We start from the raw sequence: 27,512 nt of genomic DNA, 5'->3' as shown, positions 1-27,512 counted from the left end.
GCTAGGGAGCTAGTTAGCTAGCCTCAGGGGCTAAAGCCAAACTGTGGCAGGGTTTTTACTTTCTGGACCTGGATTTGCCACCTGTGCCCCCAACCCATGCATTTCTCGCCCCCTTAAGACTGAATTCTGGGCCAGAACTCAGTACGTACTGGATAAGAGCAAATACAAGTGTATACGGGCACAGTTTTGCTCACAACCACAGTAGTTAATGTTCCTGTTGAGATTAATTAAACTAAAGTAAATTAGACTGGTCTAGACCATCCTTCACAAGTTGTCAGTTGTGACATTCAAAACCCGATTGGGGTCACAACAACTTGGATGTCAGTCATTATTGTAAAATGATCCTTAGTAGTCCACATGTTTGTTTGTTTTTGAGCTACTGAACCTTAGGTTTATGGGCAAACAACACAATTATGGTCGCAGCATAAATATTTTTCAGTATTGTTTTAATACATTGAAAATAGTGTACAGCACACTGTGAAGCGCATCCGAATCAAGCAAGAATGTTTCTAAGACCTGCTACACACTGAGCAAGCCAACTGAATGGACTGAACGAAACAGTGGTGATCCAATTACAGCCGCCGACTGCTGGTGTGCTCATTGCGAAACAATGTTTTACGGTGCCACATAAACTGTATTGTATTATTTTCTGTTGAACTGGAAACAACATGGCGTGCATGTCAAGGAAGCTGTATATTATACGTGTTTTCTCTTATATAGCGATTTTGTACCTTGAGCTTCTGATGATGCAGCATCAGAAACAAGACTAAAGGACACTCCAAAATGGTTACAACAGCTTACTATAGTTGTGCTACTATAAATGTTTATATAATTAACATCCTGGTATCTGTTGCTGTCCATTTCTAATGATGATGTTTCACAAGCTGTAGAGACATATTAGTTTGGTGCACGTACAGTATATCCAATAAATCCACTGCACAATGTGAACCATCACAGGCACAGCGTTGTCCCGATAATAACAATGACTCACTTTACTCAATAATACAGCTCGTTGGCTCTAGCAATGAGATGAGCGGCTGATTACCCTTATTTTCAGTCATGAAAACATCCTCACTTGACAAACGTGCCTCAGCTGGGCAGAAAAGGAAAGAACAAACTTTTTTTTTTCTATGTAGTGGAAAATGTAGGGAAAAAATACATAACGATACTACTACAATGTTGTTTCAATCTACTAAATCGAATGTAAATATAGCACTTGTTTTGCTGAAGGAAAATTTATGTCACTCGTGCGGCTGGTTGACAACTAGACAATGTTAAATTAAGTATTTTATTCGATGATAGTCACAATTGAATTATTTTAATGTGCAGCTAAAACACTTTACTAGTAGATGGTTTATCCTGGGATCTGTGTGTGAATCTGGCATGGACATTTCTGTTTAGAGCTTGTGTTCTCCCTGTGCTTGCATGGGTTTTCCCAGAGTACGCATTCTCCCGCAGTCCTAAGACATGCATATTAATTTCTGGAAGACTACATTTTGTGAGTGTGTAAGGTTCACTCATTCCAGCATGTGTTGACGTGTTTTTGTGAAGAAAGATTCAACTAGTCGACACATTTTTGCTTAATGTTTCATTCAGAGATGCAAGTAAACTTTTCTAGATTTTTTTTTTTTGCGCTGATTCTTTTTCTTCAGCACATCAGGTTTTCATAATAATATTAATTCCATGTTATTTTGAGATCAAGTTTGCGGGTTTTCTTAGAAACACTCGCTACCAGTCGGCAAAAAACACATTAGCTAATGATGAACTAATCACCTATTTTCATACACAGATTAAAATTTTAACTTGAGGGCTACTTGGAAATTAAAATAGAGACCTTAAGGAGCGTAATTTTTGGATAAATCTCAAAATCCACAATTTTAACCACCGGTCCAACATTTAAAACACACATGAAAATGATATCTGCGCTAATTACTGTGCATTGTATTTTTAGTGTGACATCTAAGGAATTCTCGTGCGAACAGACTGAATGTGACCAGGTGGCAGCTGGAGGGACTCTGCCAGCTGACTCATAAGCTTGTTAAACGCCAGTCAGAGAGATGCTGTATTGACAGTCTTTCAACAGCTGCTGCTTGGGAGTCTTCAGCCGGATCTGCATGCTGATATTCAAATCACTTTTCACTCACAGACAGGAACAATTGATTAGTTAGTGCACCTTTCTTCTACCAATTTTACATAGTATAATGTTAAAGTAATACAGATGTATCAACAACATTTCTGGTGAGTAGACATTACTCTAAAGGCTACATTTTGTAAAGTTATTTCCGTGGCTCTTTAGTTATTTCATTATGCGAATGCAGCATTTAGTATTGTTATCTGCAGGGTCATACGCTTTATTCTTCAAAAGGTGAAAACTAAAAACCTAAGGCAGAGTCAAAATCCATTTTTTTGCTGCTTTAACAGGCCTTGGCACGTAATGTGTCATGGTGCAAAAAATATGGACTATGGCATCATTACTTTCTATTCAGCACACTTTTACCAAAAAAGCCCTGGCTGAATAGTACAAACTGTCTACCTTTTAAGCTGTGGTACAGTCGCTCTTTGTTCTCAGTATCACTGTGACAATGATCGACTCAGTTGTGTTGTAAAAGCACAATATTTCCCAGTGGTGTCCACACAAAAGGGAATCCTGGTTAAATATATCATGATCTCAGTCTCATGGACACAGTAATTGACTAATAGGTAGCATTGGGGGAATCCAAAAAGCCTCTTTGCTTCATGACTAATCAATACATCTGTTTTCTTAATTTAAAAGAAACTGTTTTCTGGGGTTTGTAGATATTGATCTAAGTCATGGTCAATTTTTTGGTCTTTCTGTATCGTGCAGTCACACTCACCTGCAGGTAGTGACAGGTCCGCGAAGGCTTATGGTCTGTGTGCATCATGGTTTTCTCCAGGTTGAGCGATGACTTTCTGTAGGCCTCCTTAGCCTGGCTAACCGTCAGTGTAGACCAGGAGCTCCTCTTCATGAATTTGCCTTCGGGCGCCATTGCCATATTGTCACAGGCTATGCACTTGACGTCGTTGTTACTCTTCGAGGTTTTGAGTGACAGGTCTCCAAAATAATGTCCGTGTATGGAATCTGGGTAACAGTGGGTGATGTGTTCCCCGTGGTGTCGTGACATAACGCTGGGAGTGCGATAGGTGCTGTCGCTATCCAGATTGTCATCGGAGCTCCACCAGCCACCAGATCGTTGCTTGCGCTCTTTGCTCTTGCTCCTCTTGCTACCATGTTTGTTAGATTGATGGCCATGATGATGGTAACTCCCTGATCCTCCACCTCCTATGATGTCGCCTTTTGTGCCGTTCATCTTAGACGATCCCTCCAGGGAGTGGGACTTTGTGAAGAGCTTCTGGACTGAATGAACAAGGTGTCTGATGCGGCCAGGACTCTCGCTGCGTTGTTCGGCGGTGGTGGATGTGCGCTGGTACTGTAACGTGTGGAAGCCATCTCGGTGTAGTGGCATTTGCTTCTCAAACTGATCCAGCAGATTGGCGGGGAGGCGATTGCTCTTGGTGCCGGCATGGTGTGAGGCGGCGGCGGCTGCAGCTGCGGCGGCAGCAACCGCCGGTGAGGTGGCAGAGGCGGTTATGGCGACGCAGTCGTCCCGTGTCGCTGAATCGTAATACTGATTGTTGTAGTGCATTCGGGGGAAGGTGCTACTGGAGATGTGGTCGGACACGGCGATGGGAGGCATCACAACTGGAGACATCATCATACAGTCAGAGTGGATGGAGCTCCGTGGTGAGTAGCGATGTTGGAAGTCCATGGGGCAGCTCTCTGTTGGGCTGAGCAGGTAGGAGGTGTGGCGGGAGTCCGAGCCATGGTGCATGTGGAGGTCGTGCACATGGGGGTCGTAGTCAAGGCCATGGGGTAAAGGGATCTGGTGTTGGGAGCGGCTGCCCGATAAGCCTTTCATGTTCCTGGCCGGAGGGAGGTGTCTGGCTTCATTGAACTTCCGAGACCGGGACCAAGGTGTAAACGTCTGGTCTGTGTCAAAGAATAAGAAAGAACGTATGAGGAGGAAGAAGGCAAAAAAATGGTGCATTTAACCGTGTTACCCATTTCATTCCTCTACATTAATAATCAGGAAGATGAACTTTAGATGAAAAACACCATAGAGTGGTTACAATGTGGGTTGTAAAGGCAAACGAGCTATTTTCAACTTCCCACCGTTTTACCTGCACCCTCAGCTCATTAATTACTTCTCTCCTCTGCAGCAGGAAACCCCAGTGTAGAACAGTGCACTCCGTCTTACATAATGCTTGGGATCTCTGATCTCACACACCATTTGAAAGGAGCCAGAAATAAATTGCACAGTTGTCATGGCAACCACTGCTGAAGAACCGAGGTTCTGTAACAGGATTTTCAAGGTTGTTTAGGGTGGATCCCGGCCACGGAGAAAAGACATAAGGACATATATGTGACAAAACTACTTTAGCAAAGCATTGCACATTGGTTGGTATTTTTGAGCACTTCAAATGTGGAGACCATCACTGTTAATCGTAATGGCAACAGAGCACAATTCTGTCCAGACGTCCGTCAATGTCACACTCCTGCAAGCGTGGATGATATGAGATGGTTGCTAAGGCTACAAATTGGGTCAAATTAAAGAAGACAGCAATACATGCTCAGACATTTAATGATTATGTGTGTGCAGATTAATTTGGAGACCATGTTGTTTACACTGCAATGCAGTCTTGGTGACATACGATGATGTGTTTGTCAATCAGGGTGCTCATGGAGATACGGGACAAGCATGAATCAACACTTTAGCTGTTTCTCAATATGCATTCTTGTCCATTCTTACGTCCTTGTGATCTCGTGAAGCATCATCAGTATTTTGGGGAGTTAGCAAGTACAGAGCCATTCCAATTTATGAAGAGAAACACGTTCTTAGGAAAAACTTTCTTGAGTATGTTCTTAGGAAGACTGTACTTGGCAAGTTCACAAGACCATACTCTGCGTTTTTCATTTTGAGAAATGGCCATTGACTTCCCTTTGATTAGCGGATAAAACTTGCTTAGCTAATATTTCATGTGTCTTTCTGTTCTTTCTCAGCATGTGCACTACTGGCTTTTTGTTTTCACAGTCAATGATATTACTATGGGATGGTTTACTATTTGACAGGATTATGCAAAAACGGCAGAACACGAAGTGTCAAGGATTCCAGACCATTTGCCTCTTCCGTTGAGTCAAAATGGAATCATTACCTTTGCCCTAAAATTGACCATACTGACGGATGAATAGATATTATGGTTTGTTGTGTGTCTATTTCTTGTGACCTGAAATGTTCTCTTTCATATCTGATATAGTGGCTTCAGCATTAGACCTCTTTAAGTTGTTGCGTTAACTTCTTAAACTTACTGTAGTTGTCTAGTAAAACTGTCAACTATCATCTCACTGGAACCAACAATTAATTTCTTAATTTATAGTACCGGTTTCACAAAGCTCACATGAGTGAACAGCCACATTCGATTAGAAATATATATAAGCCTAAAGCAAGTTTTGTAGCAGAGCAAGAAGATTCTGTCGACTTATAGGGTACTTATCATAAATTAAATACGTCACACACAGAAGAAAAAAAAAAGGGTCAAGTAACAGCACAAACAAGCAGAAGAAGGTCCAGGTCATCCAATATTTGCAGCAGACTGATTTGCACTATTTGCCAATGCATAGTGGCCAGTGTACAGTTTTATGCATGCGTGGGAGGTGACATCAAGGCAGAGGATGCTGGCAGGCTCAACAAACTGGTAGAAAAAAAACTCATTGTGTCATAAGGCTGAATTGTCTGCAGGCAGTAGTAGAGGGGAGGATAAGTTTCTGAACTCAGTCTTGGACAATACTGCCCACTCCTTTTGCAATAGCTGATGTATAGAGAGGAGTGTTAACCTCTGTCATCCCCCTGGATTGACCTGTGGAGTTTTGGTCAAGTGTCTGAGCAAACTTTTATATGGCTGCCCAATTTAAGATCCCAAAGACTTTTGTAAAGCACTTAAGTCGGGGCACCCACAGACCCCCACACATCTTTCTTTTCAACTACTTTTTATTTCTATTTGCCATTAATTCCTCATTTTAGGAAGACGTTGAAAATTCAATAGCTGATCTCACCTCCACCTTTGGGATGAAGTAGAGTAGGTATGTCCCTCTCCGTTTGACCTTAAATGTTCCTTTGGATGAATTGATAAATCCATAAGTCCTAAAGACTTTGCACTAAACTGGATGCTGTCCCAATACTTTGACCCCTATAATGTATTTGACATTTCCAATTACACACTTCTCATTTCCAGAACACACATTGAACGCATGTGAGATGCAGACGTGAGCTTCCTCGCCTCGCAGCTTACGCAACAGCTATTGTGGTGTAAGTGCCGCAGGCTATTTCCTCACTACCTTAAATATGCTTTTGTCAGCACCTGAAGCCGTTTGTAACCCACTTTCATCCTGAGAGAGATGCCACACGCGGTGGGGGGAGGTGGTATGAGGGCCAGCGTGGCAAAGAAAAAAAAGAGGGGAAAGCCTCACTGCATGCTCTGCACTCACACTGCGGGGAGACTAGTGTGCTGCCGGCTGCTAAGCTATATCGCTAAAGCTGTGCAGCGTAACTTGTTACAGTCATCTTCTGGCCATGCATTTCCCAAGATGGTTGCATAACTTGGCATAAATGAAGCCTTCCTCCTCCACACCAATACACAGCTAAGTCAATGCCACAGGGAGGCACAGAGCAACAGGCAGCTAAACTGTAGAGCATGAATCACTGCGGTAAAAAAACATTTTCCATGTGGTGATATTTTTGTGGCTGTTAACCAAGCATAAGCTCCTGATCAATCTTACTCTTTATGCATTTACTCAAACAGACACGAGCACTGAAACGTAGGGAAGACTAGCTCTTGGAATCAGGGATGTATGACTGCTGAACTGTTGACAGTCTCCAGCCACATTATGCAAACCATGACAATAAAGCATGGCATTGACCAAAATGTGATAAGAAGACAGATTTAAATTTTTGTTAAACTGGAGGTGTCTACAACCCAAATTCAATTGTTGAGATGATTCTTTTCCATATAGTGCAGGGTTCCCCTATTCCGGTCCTCGAGGGCCAGAGTCCTGCAGGTCTTAGATGTTTTCGCCCACTAGTACACCTGATTCATTTAATCAGCTCATCAGCATGCCTGATAACGATCCTGATCTTTAGTATTAAGTGTATTGGTAGGCGAAAACATCTCAAACCTGCAGGAGTCCGGAATTGGGGAACCCTGATATAGTGTATCACCACGAAGACTGACAATCCATAAGGGCTCTCGAAAGTAGTAGCTTGTGCTCATGCATACGTAGGGATTGCGGTAAATGTTATATAAGTGGAATGAGTGTTAGATCTTGCGACATCATATTCAAATAGATAGTGATTTATGCGGCAGAGGTTCAATTTACTGTTTCTTTCCCACCCACTTCAACCCACCGCTGTTCTTGTTACAAAAGGCAGACACTTAGTGATGCTACAATAATGGCTCACACTTTGGACACAGCCTCTGTCCTTTCGCTACACCCTTCAATAAAAGAAACAGCCAAATAAGGATCTCATAATTCATCACTACTCACTGCGCAGTAGCCCGTAAAGCCTCCTACGTTATCACCACTACACGCGAACCCTACAAAGGAAGATTAGCCTGAAACATACCCTTCCAAAATCACCAGAAATGGTCATAACACATTGTCCAGTCCACAATGCCGAATCCTTTTGTTTAGTATCGTCACAGTATTTCATTGATGAGAGTAAAAGATAAATGTGTAAAAGGCACGTTTGTTTAGTTTACATAATGTAGGAAAAGCTGACATGGAAACTGCTAATACAGAATGTTGCCATTCGTTACACAGTCTACGTAATGAGTCATCAGGCGCACTTGACATGCTTTTGTTTGTGTCGCTTGGTTAAGCCTCTGCCTTTAACATTTAGACCGCAATTTATTTTCATGTGAAAAGAATTTATAGCTGCATGCTCCTCTGTTTACACAAAAGCACTCCAAGGTACAATGAGGGTTTGTGTGATACACTGGTTTGGACATGCGCTACTCAATAATAGTCAGGGATATTTGGCTTTCAGGTGAAATTTCAGGATGAACCTAAAATTGACCATAACCTTTACAGGTGAGCTTAGTTTGACATTTCTTAGTTGATGAATGCGATTGTAAATGAAACGTTGTACTGCACCTCAGATTCCTGCCATTATAAAGTTGAATCAACATCTACCACAAAGAGATTCAATTGAAACAGCTCATTATCATCTCCATAAAGACTTTTTAGAGAGCTGTTTATTTTAATAGGTGTGTATATGATCATTAAGATGCATCAATGAACGTGAAAAATACAGCTGTGGAACGCTGTCAGCGCAGTGGCGTGCGAAGCACCGTTGCTGCCTGGGGCGAGCACCCGTGGCTGATGCACCTTCAGGGCAGGGTGGAGAATGCAAACCCTTTTTTCCGTTGTTTTTTTTTTTTTGCTTCTTTTGTCAGTGCCAACATGGTCCATCAGCCCCAAGAGGGTTTCCATGTGTAGAACTTTAAAACGGCTCTCAATCAGGCCGTGCAGTCGTCTACTGCGCCATCTGTCTTTCTCACAGCAACTGAGAGGAGAGAAAGTGTCTGTGCGAAAGAGTAGGTTTAATGACGAATAAAGACACAGACGTTTAAATTTTATTGATACAGTATTACATTTCCAATAACATGCCAATGAGTGGGATTACATCAGTGTCGTTAAAATCAATAAAATTACATTTAACTATGTACATTTTTCAGAACAATTTTCTACTCGAACCCCATATTCAATATTCATGTTCATTGACATGAGCTGGTAGTTTGTTCTCGGCAGCAAAAAAAAAAAAAAGATTGATTGACAGCACTGATCAACCAATACTCATTACAATAAAGTCTAAGGAACTTGGTGAAGCTCTCAATGGGCAGTTATCAATCCACTCAAGTTGGGGAATGTCCTTTGTAGCCGAGGACTATGTTCCAAAGTGTCATGTTTCGGTTTTGGTTCTGTGGGGTTGGGGTTTTGTTCATGTTCTTTGTTGTCTGTGTTCAGTGTTTTGTTTTGTGTTCCTTGGCTTTACTCTTGTCTCGTTATGTGTAACCACGTCCACGTGTGTCATCCCTGCCCTTGTGTGTCAACCTATCAGTGACCTCAGCCGCTTGTCTCTTCCCCGTGTGTGTCTTGTCAGAGGTGTATTTAGTTTGCGAGGTTTGTTTAGTCAGTGTGGGTGCATTGTCTACGGGATGTGAAGTTTGTGTGTCAAGTCTTCGGCACAGCCAAGTAGCCATTGTCACAGCCAAGTAGCCATTGTCACAGCCAAGTAGCCATTGTCACAGCCAAGTCCTCTGTCACAGCCAAGTCCTCTTCTTCACAGCCAAGTCATCTTCGTCACAGCTAGGTCGTCCTCGTCACAGCCAAGTAGCCATTGTCACAGCCAAGTCATCCTCGTCACAGCCAAGTCGTCCTTGTCACAGCCAAGTAGCCATTGTCACAGCCAAGTCCTCTTTGTCAGAACCAAGTCGTCTTCTTCACAGCCAAGTCATCTTCGTCACAGCTAGGTCGTCCTCGTCACAGCCAAGTAGCCATTGTCACAGCCAAGTCATCCTCGTCACAGCCAAGTCGTCCTTGTCACAGCCAAGTAGCCATTGTCACAGCCAAGTAGCCATTGTCACAGCCAAGTCCTCTTTGTCAGAACCAAGTCGTCTTCTTCACAGCCAAGTCATCTTCGTCACAGCTAGGTCGTCCTCGTCACAGCCAAGTAGCCATTGTCACAGCCAAATCATCCTCGTCACAGCCAAGTCGTCCTTGTCACAGCCAAGTAGCCATTGTCACAGCCAAGTCGTCCTCGACACTGCCAAGACGTCCTCGTCACTGCCAAGTCGTCCTTGTCACTGCCAGGTCATTTTCATCACAGCCAGGTCGTCTTCGTCACAGCCAAGTCGCCCTCGTCACAGCCAGTTCGTCCTCGTTATCCCAGGTCGTCCTCGTCACAGCCAGGTCGTCCTCGTCACAGCAATTCAAGTCAAGGCAAAACAGGTCCTGTCACGTCACGCTCGTTCCATCCATGGCGACCAGTCTAGTCACGTCCTGTCCAGTCATGGCGACCAGTCTAGTCACGCCCTGTCCAGCCATGGCGACCAGTCACGTCACAACCTGCCTAGACATGGCGACCAGTCCCGTCCCGTCCCGTCCAGTTATGGTTGTCTGCTCACCCTTTTTCCTATGTTTATTAAAGTTCCACGTATTGCCCTTGATTCCTATCTCACTGCCTTATTTCCTTGCATTTGTGTCCACCATCCCTCAACCAATCACGTCCATCATGACACAAAGTCGTCAATTCAGACAATTATACTGAAGAGTAGATTAATGTAAATTCAAAACAAATTCAAACGTGCATTAAAGAAAATAAATTACAGAAGTAAACAGACTGTAGCCTAATTTGCATCATTCATAAAGTTCATAAACAAATTACGCCTTAAGTGGGAAAACTATTTTCATAGGTAGGGCAATAGCTGCGTTTGCTTTACGCTTGTGTGCGCCACACATTGATTTTACCGCAGGGAAAGTGATTTATCTGAATAATTCGAGTGAGCTGGCGCATAAATTATAAGGCAACACTATTTCAATTTATTTAGGTAGCTCTACAAATATCTTTGCATTACTGACTCTAATGTGCACGTACGGAATATCCAGTACTAAGGTGATTGAGAACCAAGATGGCTGATGAGCGACGTACAATATGCTCTCACAGGCTTGTCATGGATGGCATGAAATGGTCTTGAATTCTAAAGAAGATTTAACCTTTAGGTACTCAAAACACCACGCACTGTTGCTCCGAGACTAATCGGATTATTCACACACTTCCACACAGCATCAAAGGGTAACTTGCTCCAGTATCTTGTCCAAAGACACTTTACTTTAACATTGCAGTCTAAAAAGAAAAATGGTGATGTGGTTTTTTTACCCAACCAAGGGTGTGTCCTGTAGCAAAAAAAACAAAAAACGTTCCCTACTGCGTGAAGAAAAATGAAGGAATCTCAACCTTTTGTTCCAGACCAAAAGAGGGTCAACCACTCGTCCTTAATTACACCATTAGATAAATAATGTGCAACAAGTCATCAGTGTTTATGCCATATTAACCACAAGTGGGATGTCGTACACGTCTTAGTGTCATTCGGTTTATGAGCCTTTATGGAGAGCAGGGACACATAATTCAGTACTTCTCTCCGTTTTAGGAGACAATTGCAGAAGCTCCTCTAGTTCTCTGTTAGCACACCAAGACATGCTGCTAATGAAAGTAAAAACAGGATGTGGCGATAATTACACTGGCAGCAAGATCAGCTGCTGCTCTGAATCCATTATCATGTTAGTAGACTAAGACGGTGACAACCTGCAAATTTTTGTCATGACAAGTAATGAAATGAATGATCATTATGGTGGCCATGTGTTACTCTGGGAGAGCATTGGGTGAGCTTGCTTTCATTTAATAAGGCAAATGAGAATAACACAATAACATCAACAAAATTAGATCAGCCAATTGAATATTCATGTCAAGAAATGCAACGAAAGCGGTGATATCAAAATATTAAAATTGCCACCATATTGTTGTTGTCGTCATGTTATGATATTAAAAGCAGCATTTCTGTTCAAAATGACTGCAGTTCCAGCACCCTCTGGTGGTTAGTTTATTAGTGCAGTTTAATTTCAATTAGGCATGTTTTGGCTGCACTAATAGCTAGATGAAGGGGAATGTAACACGCTTGCGTTCTTCCACAAATTCAATTAGATTCAAATTCAAAAACACTTTATTTTTTCCCAGAGGGGCAATTCAATGCCTCAAAATTGGCTCAAATCACAATGTGTGTATGCATTAGCAAGTAAGTGCTTCATTATTAAGTGTTATTAGTGATTGTAGGTCGCTAGGTATGTTGCTGGACAAGCCTACAGTTTTCACTCACACACACACACACACACACACACTCACACTGGGAGCTTGTAATAATGGCTAATGATTGGCTAATTGAATGGCTTCCTACTCTATTGCATGATTGCATGATTGCTAATTTTCTAGTTTTATTGTTATATATTAAGGGACTTCCGATTGCAGCAATTACATGGCCTACTGTATGTTCAATCGTCTTACAATTAATTTTGCAAGATGTACAAAAATTGGACTGTAGTATGTACGGTAGTTATTTCTTATATAGAAAATGTCACAAAAGTAAAGTACAGTCAACTACAGTATTTAAATGTGTTTCATTTATTTCAAGGTTTGCTCTTCTTTTTTTTGACCTGATGGACATAAAGAAAGCTGGAAAGTGATTGTAGAGAAACACTATTGTGTATTTAAATGTTTAAACACCCACAGTTGGCGCTCAAAGAACTTTTACTGTGCCTTTTCTAAAAGATGCGAGTGTAGGGGTACCCTTCACAAAAAAATTAAATATTAGTTGCCAGGCAACACCGGATATGTCAGTGGGAGACAGAAAGGTAGAGCATAGCTGCATCATTGTACTTTTTTTTTTTTAAAGAAGGGAATAAAACTAAGAAGACAGAAATTGTACGATAAGTAAAATATTAAACGGGTATTAAATGGGTGTCATTGTAACCAAGAAGGAACTGCTTTCGGGGGAAAAAATGCAAAAGTTTGTAAAAGTTGTTCCTCAGAGCTACTGGCAAATGACTGGACAGATGATACAGGCATCCCAAAAATCTTTATCGACTTCCTTTCTTCTGTTGTTGTTGTTGTCCGGTATCAATCAGCATTTGACAGCTTTGGCTTTGCAGTTTTTGAAAGCATATCATTCCCTTGCTCATGGCTCAACATTTGACATTGGAACAGCAGAATTGTCGCCTGGCAAGAAGTTGCCTGTCCCCGACAGCACCTCAGTGCCAGTTTGAGAAGCTTTATGGCCGTCACACTGTTCCAACATGTAGCAAAATTGACGCTAGCGATGACGCGGTTCTTTAACTCTTTGACTGCCAAAAACGTTAAATAACGTTTAGTAAAATCCTATGGAGGAGTGCCAAAGACGTTAAAAGACGTTTGTTTCAAAACAGAGGTGAAACTAACCATTTTCTATTGTTGATTACTGAAAAACGGAATAAGGTAGAAACAAACTTTTTTTCTGATGAAAGATGAGAGTCCAATCTTTCATTTGGTAGTATGTGTGTTTCCATAGTCCAAACACATAATTTTCTATGGACCTTGAAAGATCAGTCAAAATGCTTAAAATCGGCTGGCACCCACGGCAACCCTTTTCTGAAAACGTCTGGCAGTCAAAGAGTTAAACAGGAACTGATTATTGATTTTCTCCAAGTCCTAATCAGATATCTTTATGTCTGGATAGTTGATTCAACCTTATATCGCCAATTACTGTAGTGTTTTCTTTGTATCATTGTTAGGATTTTGAATGTCTGAAAGAAAGCGCCTGACGCTAGCATGGTTACACCTGAAGATGTGATGTGCGACGATGTATCCGCTCTATTTCGACATCACAGCATTGCGAAAGTGGGAGCAAATATTTTACAACTGTTGGCGTATCACTGTAGCAAATTGTGTGACTGTGCTAATAACGGTGCCAAAATACATCTCAAGTGTCTCCGCTTCCGCAGTGTCAAATTTCCCTTCAGGCATATGAGTTGTGAGCTCGAAATGAATCAAAACACATGCAGACAACAAACACGCCTGCTCTGTTCACTCATGTATGCACGAATGCAGAACGTGCCAATAAGTCAGTCATCTTCTGAGGTGACATTCAGCTCTCCCATGACACCATTTGCATATTTTGGCAGGCGAGCCCAAACAATCCATGCCCTTCTCTCATTGCTAATTCCCTTGTCTTTGCTGGCTTTCAAACAGATCGACCATGACTAACTGGCCACCACTGCAGCACCCGCTATGAGCCAGACAAACTGACAATGCAGTTTTATTATTCATATATTTAGTGCTGTGATTTATCACCCGTTCAGTGGGCTTTTATGTACAATATGATCTGAAATTTCTGTATTAACCTCCAGTGGTATTTTGTGGTGCTACCAGGAAGACAGTATTATTCTCTGGTTGTCAATGTCATTTTTTAAATGACAATTTCTCTTTCAACATCAAGGACAAAGAGGTACGCACAGCACAAATGAGTCCTGAGTTATTGGAAAACAAAATAATTTTGTCTATCTTGTTGAGGCAGCAGTGTAAATCGACAGAATTGTTCTGACTGTTGGTCATTGTTTTTTTGTTTTATCTTTGTATTTGGTGGAATTTGTGGAACATAATTACAGCATTGTTAGAGTATTTTGTCATATTGTGACCAGGGTTGTGTAGCCTTCTATATTGTCATAATTAGAATAATTGAAAATCGAAACTCGATCAAAAATGTAATCAAACCCAATAATGTAGCTTCTTTTTTTTTTTTACGATAATGTAATATATATATATATATATATATATATATATATATATATATATATATATATATATATATATATATGTTCATTTTCTAAATTTTCTTCTAAAAGTTCAAAATGTTGCGTTTTTGAGAATTTCAACCCCAGAGTGCATTTTTAAACACTGTTGTAAATAGAGGTCAGTCTTGGAGTTATTCGACAAAGTTGATTTATTTAGTGTTAAACCAACTCGGCCGAGATTTCGTCCAAGTAAGCTCCGCCCACTTGTGGTACAGTTAAATGTACCTGTTCGTTTTCATTTAATAATGTTCATGTTTTATTGTTAAACGGTCAAAGACGAGTTAAGTTCACTGTTACGTCAGAGTTTTAGTGTTGATAGTTACGGGGCAGTTCCTAAAACGTTTTTGTTTTTGGGTTTTATTACATTTTTGATCAAGTTAAGTGCAAATTTGATTACATTTTCAGGAAATTATTACATTATAGGGTGCTACAGACAGCTGTTTTTAGTTACAGTTGTAGTAGTAAGTACCAAGCATCTTTTATTATTAATGGGTTTATTAGAGGGGTGGCCTTTAATTTGACAAATGCAATTCTATGTTGGTATCATATATAGGCTTATATAGTATCTATGTAGCCCCTTCAGACCCGCATTTTTTCTGCTGGGCAATTTTTTTTTTTTTTTAATTTTTGCTGATTTTGACTCTTTTCCCACATAAGTTTTTTTGGGGGGTTAGCTCGTGTTTTTAGTTGTTATAGTGGACGCCAGGATAATATGGCTGTAACGTGTTGTAAACTTATGAGCTTATATGCAACATTTTTTCACATCATGCAAATCAACTTGCGCTTGCGATTGGTTATGTAAGATCCAATTATGAACTAGAGATGTTGACATCATCCAAATGATGCGTTTTATTGGTTTAGACATTCAAATATGTCATGTCCGCTGGGACCATCAATGGGTCTGAAGGGGTTAAACATTGTTTCACTCACTGAAAGTACATCTCAATCACTTTCTTTCTTATCATATTTCTGGAAACAGCTTGGTACTGTTTGTCCCACAAGGAGAAAAAAAAAAAAACATTACATTCAATTTTCCAGTCCCTAATTGTTTTTCACACAACGATGAAATGTCAACTTGTGCTCTGGACGTGATCTTAAAGCTACGTTGTAAAATTCAGCTTCATCGACGTAAACTCAGGCAGTGTGTTTTTTTAGTAATAACGTCCACAGAGACGCATGGTGGCATCAGTCATAGTACAGATCATCGATTTGAGGCATACCATTTATTTGTTCCAAGTACTACTATTAAAAAAATATGTACTGGGGGAAAAAACAAGTGATGGCAAACATTCTCCTTGCACTTATTGCAGTATCACCACTGCCACTTCTGATGTGACTTTATGTCAAGCATGTGAGAAAGACACACTAGCGGCAATCATACAGGCATGAATAGTTACTTAAAGCGGAAACTCGGAGATGAAGGCTTCAAGCGTGCCTTTTCAAAAAGCTAACATCCAGCTCCATGGGCTACTGAAGCTGAAGCCACTTGAACTTCCTTTTTTTTTTTTTTTTGCGACACAAAAATCATGAAGATAACTTGATCTGGGCACTCGATCTCAAGTGCCATCATTGACTCATTAGCGGGCTTTGCTCCCCAAAAAAAAAGGGACAGCTGGCTGCAAGTGTCCGTGTCATCCAGACAAGCCCAGTCAGTCAGCTTGGCCTCCTCCCAAGGTCACAGCCAGTCTCTCAAAGAGTCCTCCTGGCATCGCGGCAGCGCATGGCCATAAAAAAAGAAGCTCTGTCGCCACACATCCATCACAGAACGGGGCTGTTTTGGAATCATGTACATCAACAAAAGGTAATATATATTTGTACATATTTTTAGAATTATGCTTTTATCATCTCATTTAAACTATACAATTGACGGTTAACAAAAAGTGACATCTTATTGATAACAATGACTAATGACTTTAGTTTTTACACTAGGATGACCAGACGTCTCGGCTTTTCGGGACAGTCCCGAATTTTATGGGACAGTCCAGAATTTTATGGGACAGTCCCGTATTTTTTATGGGACAGTCGCATTTTCGGGACAGTCCCGTATTTTATGGGACAGTCCAAGTTTTCGGGACAATCCTGAATTTTATGGGACAGTCCCGAATGTTATGGGACAGTCCCGTGTTTAAAGGGACAGTCCCGTATTTTATGGGACAGTCCAAGTTTTCGGGACCGTCCCGAATTTCATGGGACAGTCTCAATTTTCGGGACAGTCTCGATTTTTACGGGACAGTCCCAATTTCCGTGACAGTCCCGCTTTTGAGCCTCGTGTCGCGAGGTAAACGGCACAGCTGGCTTCCAATAGATGCCACGAGCGAATAAAAAAAAAAGGTTGCATTGACAGCTGTTGAACTGTTAACCAACATAGCTAAAGCGATAAAACAACTACCGGTGACCAAATTGACTTTGTTATAATTAGTTCCTGGTGAGGATTTATTGTATATATTTATTCATTGAAGACATACTAAAAACACTTACAATCTCGTTGTTAATACAAGGTTTCCATCAGACTGACGATTTGGTTAAAAGTATTGGGAAGCGGCGGCCTTGACACATACTGGCTGAGAATCACTTTTACAATGAGAATTTAAAGACATTTACCAATTCAGTGTTGAAGTGCAAAGTGAGAGTTCAGCCCATATTCAATTAGATTTGCATGACTGAGCCAGGCGATATGCTAAACGCTGTAAGAAAAACATGCTTAGCCATCATTTTGACTCCACATTTACACACTGCCAAATAGAATCAATATCAGCTGTGTTAGCCTCGTAAGTCATGGCGCCTCTTAAGAGCACAATTGTGCAAAAAAGATGGCGCTGTAACTTATAACTAAAAAAAAAAGTACCGATGATGTCATGCGAAGCTTTATAAGTCAATCTGTAGCCACGTCATTCAAAAACCATTCAGCAGCATTGGTTTGCTCAAAATTCTTTGTCATCACGGTGACCGAGACAATACGACCTGGCTGAAGTGTTTTCTCTGCCGTCTCACAGTATCCAGGCAACAGCCAACCGCCGTACTTATTACATCATCCGCCAGACCGGACCTCTCTTTTTTTTTATTAATCTCCAAACAATCCTGCTGAATGATGAGCAAAAGTGGAAAATGATGTTTCACGATGACAACGAGCGGTACGTTGGATTTACGGCACATGTCCAAGTGCACCATTTGAATGTAATGCTTGTAGTCAGATTTTTAAAGTTAATTTTTTTCCGAGCATATCGTTATCACCACGCTTCATCTTATATCTGATGACATTATGTTGTTACGCTACACGTATCGCATAAGTCGACCACAAAAAAAAAAGGTTGACAAAAGAAAAACGTCTAACATCCAATTCATCAAAATGTGTGATAGCACCATGTGTGTGCGTTTGTTAACGGTGATCTAGTAGGAAATAAGAAATAGCACCGATCAGGGAAATCAGCCACAGTTTCACTAATTGCACACCTTGACTATTTGACTGTTCGTTATGAATTAATTGGCAGCTTGAGAACAACATTGTCACATTATCATGTTATGGAGTTTTTATGGTAGACGTGTTGTCAAAGTGCTGCATTCATTAGCATTCATTTGGAGTCAGTTGGGAGCACCTAATGAATGTAAGTGTAACATTAATTGGGCTGCTCTTTGATTTGGTGTGAGAAAAAGGGTCGCTAAAGCAACAGGATGATTCTAGTTTTTTTTTTGGAGTGTTTTTTTTTTTTTTTTGCAGTGACCAACTTTGCCAGTTATTCCCAGACAGTTACTGAAAACTCACTCGCTCACTTCAGTTATAAAAAGTTATAACCTATATTTCTTGTAAAGCTTTTTAAGAGATGATCTGCTCCATCATATTTTTTCTCAAATAAAAAATCCAAAACCATTTTAACATAAAAAACATTTTTTTTTGTAAACTTGCCTGACCAAACTGTGATTTAGCACATTAGCATTAGCGCTCCGAATTCCGCATGTGGACACATACCACCTGGCAGGTGCTTCTGCTCAGTGTGAGTCAGAGCACTTTGACTATTAACACACAGCGAGTAGCATGGCACTGAAGAGGCACAAAAGCCATCTGGTAATGTCAACCTTTATGACCACACACACCTCTACAAACAAACAATAATAAATGCACGTTACATCATGACAACAAAGTGAGGTGGCGTTTTTAGCTTTTAAAATGTTGTCACTAATATTGTCACGACAATGAGGCACAATCTCTTGCCTTTAACTCATTCACTCGCAGCCATTTTCACTGAAGCAACCCCCTTACTGGATTTTGACAGATTTTTGCAAAGCCCACAGAATATTGGGTTCCATTGCTATAAAAACATGAAACCTACCAAAAGAAAGATTAGTCTCTTCTTTAATCAGAAAAAAAGTATATTTCTATCTGTTTCCGGTTTGCAGCAATTAGCATTATAAGATAGCTAAGTTTCATCATTATTCACAAATCTTTAGAACTGTGGGGAAAAACAGTTTTTTGCGACATGGCCCTGGTTGATCTCTTATACTCTGCTGCCACCTGCTGGCTGTTTTTGTAATTACTACCATTGCTTCACCCGCAGTTTGCAATCTGCAGTTCAGATTTTTGCAAAGCCCACAGAATGTTGTGTTCCATTGCTATAAAAACATGAAACCTACCAAAAGAAAGATTAGTCTCTTCTTTAATCAGAAAAAAAAGTATATTTCTATCTGTTTCCGGTTTGCAGCAATTGGCATTATAAGATAGCTAAGTTTCATCATTATTCACAAATCTTTAGAACTGTGGGGAAAAACAGTTTTTTTGCGACATGGCCCTGGTTGATCTCTTATACTCTGCTGCCACCTGCTGGCTGTTTTTGTAATTACTACCATTGCTTCACCCGCAGTTTGCAATCTGCAGTTCAGATTTTTGCAAAGCCCACAGAATGTTGTGTTCCATTGCTATAAAAACATGGAACCTACCAAAAGAAAGATTAGTCTCTTCTTTAATCAGAAAAAAAAGTATATTTCTATCTGTTTCCGGTTTGCAGCAATTGGCATTATAAGATAGCTAAGTTTCATCATTATTCACAAATCTTTAGAACTGTGGGGAAAAAACAGGTTTTTGCGACATAGCCCTGGTTGATCTCTTATACTCTGCTGCCACCTGCTGGCCGTTTTTGTAATTACTACCATTGCTTCACCCGCAGTTTGCACTCTGCAGTTCAGAGGCTGCATCAAAGCCTTCTGTATGCATAAAAAACCCCCGTCTTAAACACTTAAACACACTTAAAACATTTAAAATAAAACGTGATTTATACATTTTGGGGAGCAAATGAGTTCATGAGTGGCTTTTCACCAATATGTAATGCTAAAGGACATACATTACGGATGCAACAGTTTCTGGATTATTGATAAAATATACCATTTCAGATGGTTAGCACTAGCATATGATATTGTTAATACTTTTAGTAACTTAGTACCGTATCTATCATCTCCGAGTTTATTCTAATCTTGTGCGCACCCTAACGCTAAACTGACGGAGACAGACCGCTGTTCCAAAACATGGAGTGCAGCCCAAATGACTGCGAAAAAATTTTCATCTGCAAAGGGGACGAGAGCAGAAGAGTGGACGTGTTTATTTATTTATATATTTATTTATTTCTTGGACAGATTGAAATTTAATCCACTATAATTGCTGTGTATGCAGAGAATGCAGAAAGGAAAAGAAAGATGCTGCAAAGCTTGGGTCAACACCAAAAAAATCTTTTCAGTCCTCGCCATGATCACCTTCCAAATATTGTACAGTCGATGCAAGTTTGCTGTTTGTTGACGATATCAGTGTCATCTTCGTAAGTTTGAGTCAATCACGGATGTTTTCGCTACTCCTTGTCTCCGCTCCTGACCTTCTTCACCCTCTCATCTCTCGCCGTTCCGCCGACTCACAATGTGTCTCGCGCATACAGTACAACACGGTACATTAGCTTTTACGGTTTGTCAATAATGTGGAGTCCTTGGTAATCCAGCCTTCATAACACACGCCTGACCGCGTACATTTAAAGATTCAAGTGAAAGACGAGGGTGAAACACACGCATGTAAAAAATATGCAGCCGTTGGACACACCGTTATTATCTCCCACACAAACACACACACTGGCCCAGATCCCTCTTATGAAGCGGCACTGTTCGATGGAATGTACAGCAGAAGCGGGTGGGGGGGGGGGTGTAAGGGGGGGGGTGCTACAGCTCCATGAGCATCTCCATGGAAACAGGCTGGAGAGCAACATTTCCCGCTCAGCATACTGTCAGAGACTGAAGATGAATCGAGTCCTCATTAAGGAAGCCAAAGCATAACAGCACACACCGGGAGGGTGATTGTATTATTAATTGGAACAGCTTTTTTTTTTTTTACCTGCAACACACACACGCACCTGGATGAAGGGGTTTCCTCATGAAATTACAGAGGAAGTTCCAAAGTTGAATGTCATTGAAAGTTTGACTTTGAGAGCGTAAAAATTTCGAACATCAAAAGATCATAATGTGAAAGGTGACCAGATTTTCAAAATTAAAAACAGGAACACTATAATTTTGCTGAAAATCAAATACAGTGGTACCTCGGAGTTTGAACATAATTCGTTCAAAGTGTTCAAAGTCCGAATTGTTCAACCTCCGAAACATTTTTTTCCCATCGGAAAGAATGTAAATGCAATGAATCCGTTCCCAAGCTCCAAAAACAAAAAAATACTATTTTAATTTCTATTTATGTGTTTTTCATTTACAGCCTGTACAGTATTTAAACAATAAAAAATGCCTTACATTTTTGTGTGGCATCAGTGGATAAAAAATGTTTGCTTGCTTTAGTTCAGTGCTGAGTTTGTGTATTTTACATTGGGCATATTGTTAGACTACTAAGGGGTCCTTGCGTGCACTGTTTAACGTCAGGCACATTGTTGAACAGCTACAGGGGGTCCTCGTGCCGGTATTTACGTAAGTAGATACGGTAGTTACATGGGCGCGATAATCTCCTTCCTAAATCCACTGTGGTTCGAAGCACTGTACGTTTTTTGTTCGAAGTCCAAAAATGAGTTCAAACTCCGATGCATTTTTTACTCTGTTTTTTTTAGTTGAAGTCCGATTTGTACGATTTCCGAGACGTTAAAACTCCGAGGTTCCACTGTATATAATAAATTCTCACCCACCATTATCCAACCTTTTTTGCTCGGTACTGGCATCTATTGGAAACTGGCTGTGCCGTATACCTCGCACCGGTCCCGCTTTGTAACACTGGAATGCGCATCTTGCATTGGGCTTGTGGGACTCCATTTCCCACAATTCATAGACACGGAAGCAGGAAGTAGTTCTAGTTCCGCTATGATGAAAACACGCCTGTTAGCAATTAGATGTAGTTAGTTGTGTGAATCGCTATGACAACCGTGTGATTGAAATTCACGTTGGCCCAAAGAATGGACTTGCTGACTGGCCCTGTGTAAAAAGGCGGGACAAGCAAAATCCGCCGGGACTTGGGACACGAGGCTCAAAACTGCGACCATCCTCATTAAAACGGGGCGTCTGGTGGCCATGATAATGTGTGACGTCAGAATCTCATGCTAGCTGTACACCTCATTAAAATTGGTATCAAATGCTCAGCTGGGTTTTTCGCTTTAGATTTTTCTTTCGGCTTGCTCATGCGACACGTTTTGTAGAAAAAGGACAGCAGAAAGAGAAGAAAGATGTAAGAAGAGAAGAATATTCACTAGTGGTTACTGCGAGGCAAGCATGCTCGTTAACAGCAAAAAGACTCCCAATGTCCATCATCTAGAGCAGAGGTGCCCAAGTCCGGTCCTCCCTCCTCCAACGCAGCTCAATCAAATGATCAGCTCGTCAGCAAGCTTTGCAGAAGCCTGATAACGACCTTGATGACGAATCAGGTGTGTTGGTGGAGAGAAACATGGACGACAGGCTGGATGAGGGCTCTCGAGGATCGGACTTGGGCACCCCTGTTCTAGAGCACAGGTGTCAAAGTCTGGTCCTCGAGGGCCAGAGTCCTGCATATTTTTAGAGGTTTCCCTCGTCTAACACAGCTGATTCAAATGATCAGCTCATCAGCACGCTCTGCAGGGGCCCGATAATGATCTTGATCATTGAATCAGGTGTGTTGGAGTATGGAAACCTTGTAAACGTGCAGGACTCCGGCCCTCGAGAACCGGATTTTGACACCTGTGATCTAGAGTGTTAAGTTTTTTTTTTCATGATCGTCGAAGGTTGAAGAAGGTCGGTCGGTTGGTTGGTTCTTTTCTTTCTTTAGGCATTTTGGTACACCGCCACGGGTAAAAAAGGGGCATTCCCCGGGGTTGGGCCAGTGTAAGGGGGTGCTTTCAGAAATATATTAAAGATAATAATAAGAAGAACAATAATAATAAGGCATTCAATAAATTGATTTCTACAAGGTTTTAGAGGGTTCGGCGGGCAGACTGTTGTCACGTATCCGCCAAAATTACGATACACCACCTGCCGCCGCAACTTAGACCTGGTTTCACCTGGTCTAAAGTCCCGTCTCCTTGTGGTCACCGCATTGTGAGGTGAGCCGGAGGGGTGTAATAGTATACGCTTAGCGTACCAAATTCACAAACACCGTGAACTAGTCTTGCCCCGGCACGAAAATCTTATATGGATGCCCCCCCCCCTTCTTATACTTCCATAGTACCAATTTTCACCTGTTTATAAAAGCAAGTCTTTTTATTGCTCAGTGTGTACATTTGCTACTGTGTGCAATAGCTGTGGACTCTACAAGTTTGCGAGCGAGCCAGTGTGTCCGTTTGTGTTGCTTGTGTGCTACAACCCGGAGGTGTCACGCAGGAAAGCCCTTTATTGGCAGATGTTTTAGTGACAATGACAGAGCCGGCTTGTGCCAACAAATAAATGGCGCAGTGAGAAATTCACGCTTGGGCCACAAAGCTGCAGGTGACGCTCAGCAGGGGCTGATACCTCCGAGTGGGATCTTCTCTTGGCTGTACTTTTTATATTTAGCGTATATACACGGGTCAGAGAAGCCAGAGTGTTCATTTATGTTCTCGGCACACAACCAATCATATCGATTGTTATGAGCTACGCTTGAAATGTGAAGCGGACTTCTCTGAACACTCTCAAACTCACCCTTCCACTCACTCGTACGCCCCCACACAGCCTTGCTCGCAACCAAACATGGTCATGTTCCAAAGAAGCGCTAGCGAGGATTCAAATGGAAAAAAGTAGGATTCTGGTCATTCTCAGACGGTTTTAGACGGAAGACCCGACTTTGAGTCAAGAAATGGATCTTTTAGTGTAAAACCACTCATAAATATTGGTTAGATCTTTCACTTGGGTCAAAAAATTGGGTTATTCTGTAGAAAAGAACCCAGAAAGTAGGCTCAAATTGATCCATCAAGTGGATTGGTCCATTTTTGATCCATAATTGGGTGACTTTTGACCCAGCACAACCTAAAACTGAACCTTCTAAAGACTGTAGAGATGATTGAGGACTTCAGAAAATGAAGTCGCCCTTCACAATGTCCAACATGAAAGTAACTCACAATATGATATTATCCTGATATTAAGGCTGCAACTAACGATTATTTTAATAATCGATTAATGTGGTAATTATTTTTTCGATCAATGGATGAATCGGATTTAGTAAAACTTTTAAATTTCCATTCCTTTTTTAAAAAACAGGACATTATTTCAATTTGGCAATGCACAAACAAATGAATTATGATTCAGTTACTGGTTTGGTCTGTAACATGAGGAAAATCGGCAAAGATGCTAATCACTTTTTCCCCAAAGATTAGCCTGCTGTCATGGAGGACTACAGAAATCGGAGAACATTTACTGTTAAGGAGCTGAAATTTCGAAATTAAAAAAGATATCCAAATGATTCATCAATTATCAAAAGTAAACATTGATGTATTTGAAAATGGATTAGGATTAGTTGTCGACTAATCGATTAATCATTGCACATCTCCGTGATATTATCACGATATAGCGGCTGTCCGACCACTTACCACTTAGTCAAGAATGCTTATGTAAGAAGAAAAAAAGAAGTGCAAGTGTCTTAATTGTTACAACCTGCGTTCTAAAACCGATTCACTCTCACGCCATGTATAGCATGAGATCATTACAGTATATAATGCGTTGCTATATCAATATTTTGTCACATTTATCACAAGCTATATTGCTAGCCAAGTTTATGTCGGTTTCACCGAGCAGCGCAGCCTGACTTTTTTCGGGGCCAGTTTCTGCATAATTATAGCACAAGTGTTTTAGCGAAGACACCCACTCACAGGAATCCAAAAACGCCCGAAGCCCTCTCACACAGCAGGAGGCTGGAATTTCATATCACTGCAGCATCCAGTTTTATTAGCCATTACTAATTCAGACACAAGGATACGCGGGGGGGTCAACCTTCCTGAGGTAACATCAGGCTTTGAGCTGCTCCAATCAACACCAGCTGACCAGCAGCTTTCCCCAAATCCCACAGATGAAGAGGCGTATGTTCGCCAACCTCGTCTTCCGCAAACCAGATCCAGAAGAAATTATTACGTAATAATCGAATATCATTAAATGAGACAATGCTGTTTTGGAGCAAAACATGTTTGTGACAGTGAGGATGATGTTGCCCATAGAGAAGCCTGGGCGAGGGGCAACCCCTCCCCACCCTGTCGGAGTCTGTCACAAACAGACACCTGCACATTGTGAATGAGCGGAGGAGCCCCTTCATCCGAACCCAAGACTGCTTCATGACGACATACATACACTACGTACGTACATACGCAACTTCTCATCTACCTGTTCAATCCACACACTTTGAGCCGCAACAGTTCACTGGCAAACCTTAGCAAAAAAAAAAAAAAAACGGCAAATGTGGAGGAGCGGTCTTACCGTGCAACGAGCCTACGTTGCGGGGACATCGGAGCGCATACGCCGCGTGTCATCACACGATGAATGGGAAGCGGCGGCCGGCCGAGAAGGTGTTTCACGTCAGAAGATGGGCAAGTGCTCCTTTTTGGAAAAAGCCCTCAGAGGAACGCAGCGTAGACGGAGGAGGAAGACGAGGAGGGGGAGAGGGAAGGCAGGAGGAGACGACAGCCGTGTGCCGGGCCGGGCTGCTGTGGATCACCTGGAGCTCCGTCGGGCTCCGCATTTACTCCTCCACTGCGGTAGCGCGAGCTGCTTGTTTCACAGGCTCCCACACATCACCGCAAAACCAGGACGCGGATTTTCCGCGGCGGCGGATTCAGGATTCTGCGGCTCTTGTCGGCCCCCCCATCAGCATGCGCGCTGACGTCCCTCTCGAGTCCGCCTTTCCCTCACTTGCATCTCAGGCGGCGGCGCTTTGTTAGCACTTGTGATGAGTCACAGGTGATGTTCTCGCTGGGTGATGACTCGTGCGTGTCATAAAACGTCAAGCGTATCATCGCTGGCATTGAGATGACTTCACAACAAAAAAAGGAACGGAAGTTGTTTCTTGGCCAAGTGGGGGCCATGTTGATGTCATGTCCAAATAAACGGGCTCTTTATTGGAAAGGAATCCATCCATTGACTTTCTATCTTGTTCAAAGTTGCCACAAGGCAAACTACACCCTAGATTGGTCGCCAGTAATGATTGGGCGAGAACTTCTCTTCACACTCACTAAGTGGGAACTGAAACCCAAAACTGCCTGCACAGAAGTCACATTCTAAAAACTGTTGAGTCAAAAATGGGCCGATTCACTTCTTGGCTCAGTTTGACCCAACTTTCTGGGTTGTTTTGTACAAAATGACCCAATTTTTTGACCCAAGTGAAAGATCTGACCAATTTTACGCATTCATTTTTATATACTGAATGACCCAATTTTGAGTGTTGGACTTCGTGTGAAACAACCCAGAAAAGTTGAGTCAAATTGACCAAAGTAGTGAATTGCGGAATTGGGCTTATTTTGGACCCAACTGTTTTTTAGAGTGCAGGCGAGTGAACCATTGCAGTTACTTCATCACTTGATTATTGCTATTACTGCTAACATATCATTAAAAACATCGTCCAATCAGGTAGCAACTTTTGGTCCGATGATTCAAAAAAAAAAAAAAAAACACTTTGGCCCAGACCAATTTTTAAATTGATTTGGTACGACTTGACTATCGTAAAATGTGCAATTATAGTTGTTGTTTTTTTTTAAGATAATGACTAGCATTACTTAATAAAAAAAAAAGACGACTCAATCTATTTCCACAAAGGTAACGAAGAGCCCACCAAATTCGTGTCAGCATTTTCCCACTTTTGGGTCTCTCTAACGATGTCTAATTTGGAATTGATCCAAATTGGGACAGTTGGGCCTTGGCAGAGGTCGTACTGATTGCTATGCAAGTTTGTTCCATGTTAATGAGATAGATTCGGTAACAACTACTCAATCTGTGTCATCGGTTAAGCGTTATGCCAAAAAAGGAACCATCACATTTTGGTACCTATAGTTGCAAAGATGGAGGATTTTTTTTATTATGTTTTGACAAATGACAAAAGAGATTTTGTTTTCTTCCGTAAGGAACTCTACGCTCTACTTAGTGCCATCTCGTCATTGTTATACCTTCGACATGACCACGCGTTTCCCGAACTTTTAAAATTCCACCCACTCTCTCATTTCCCTGACTTCATCCGCCTCTTTTGTGCCCTGCAGCACAGCACAGCTTTGGGGTCAAGAGACAATGTTAAAATGGAAGGAATATCTTTGTGGATTGATTTTAGGCCATGAGTGCGGCTCATTGGCATTCTGATCGAGTGCAGGTCGTCCTCAAGAGGAATGCGTGTGCTCTTCTTTTGACGGGGGTAAAAAAAAAAAAAAAAAGTCATGTAAACGACAGCAGATCGAAAAAACAAGGACAACACAAGGCCAACAGAGAAATGGGAATTAATTATTCGAGATGAATCAAATCTGTGTTGGAAAAAAAAAAAAGCCAGATCATTATAAATAGGCAGTGTGCATTATTTAGTGACATCTAGTGGTGACCTAATGTAACAATTATTAAGCATGCACACTACGGTGCTCCA

At 41.5% G+C, this 27,512-nt stretch overlaps 2 protein-coding genes across 9 annotated transcripts in view; one reads left to right on the top strand and one right to left on the bottom strand.

The window, feature by feature from the left end:
• LOC144039569 (cytospin-A-like) overlaps positions 1–27,512 on the top strand; it is a 64,354-nt gene that overhangs the window by 23,493 nt on the left and 13,349 nt on the right. The gene's annotated exons all lie outside the window — the stretch shown is intronic.
• dlgap2b (discs, large (Drosophila) homolog-associated protein 2b) overlaps positions 1–27,512 on the bottom strand; it is a 60,650-nt gene that overhangs the window by 30,424 nt on the left and 2,714 nt on the right. For 4 of the 7 annotated variants that reach the window (XM_077553050.1, XM_077553046.1, XM_077553048.1 and 1 more), the window contains exons 1-2: positions 25,373–25,894; positions 2,856–4,009 (exon numbers count right to left, since the gene is read on the bottom strand). In XM_077553050.1, the coding sequence (XP_077409176.1) occupies positions 2,856–3,938 (1,083 nt within the window). In that variant the 5' untranslated portion in view covers positions 3,939–4,009; positions 25,373–25,894. Of the gene's footprint in view, positions 1–2,855; positions 4,010–25,372; positions 25,901–27,512 lie in introns of those variants that run through there. The other 3 variants (XM_077553047.1, XM_077553051.1, XM_077553052.1) reach the window with 2 other exon arrangements.

Source organism: Vanacampus margaritifer, chromosome 19, assembly GCF_051991255.1.
Source record: "Vanacampus margaritifer isolate UIUO_Vmar chromosome 19, RoL_Vmar_1.0, whole genome shotgun sequence".
Classification (NCBI taxonomy): Eukaryota; Metazoa; Chordata; class Actinopteri; order Syngnathiformes; family Syngnathidae; genus Vanacampus; species Vanacampus margaritifer.
The sequence above is the reverse complement of the archived record's forward strand: the minus strand, read 5'-3'. Positions and strand labels throughout refer to the sequence as shown.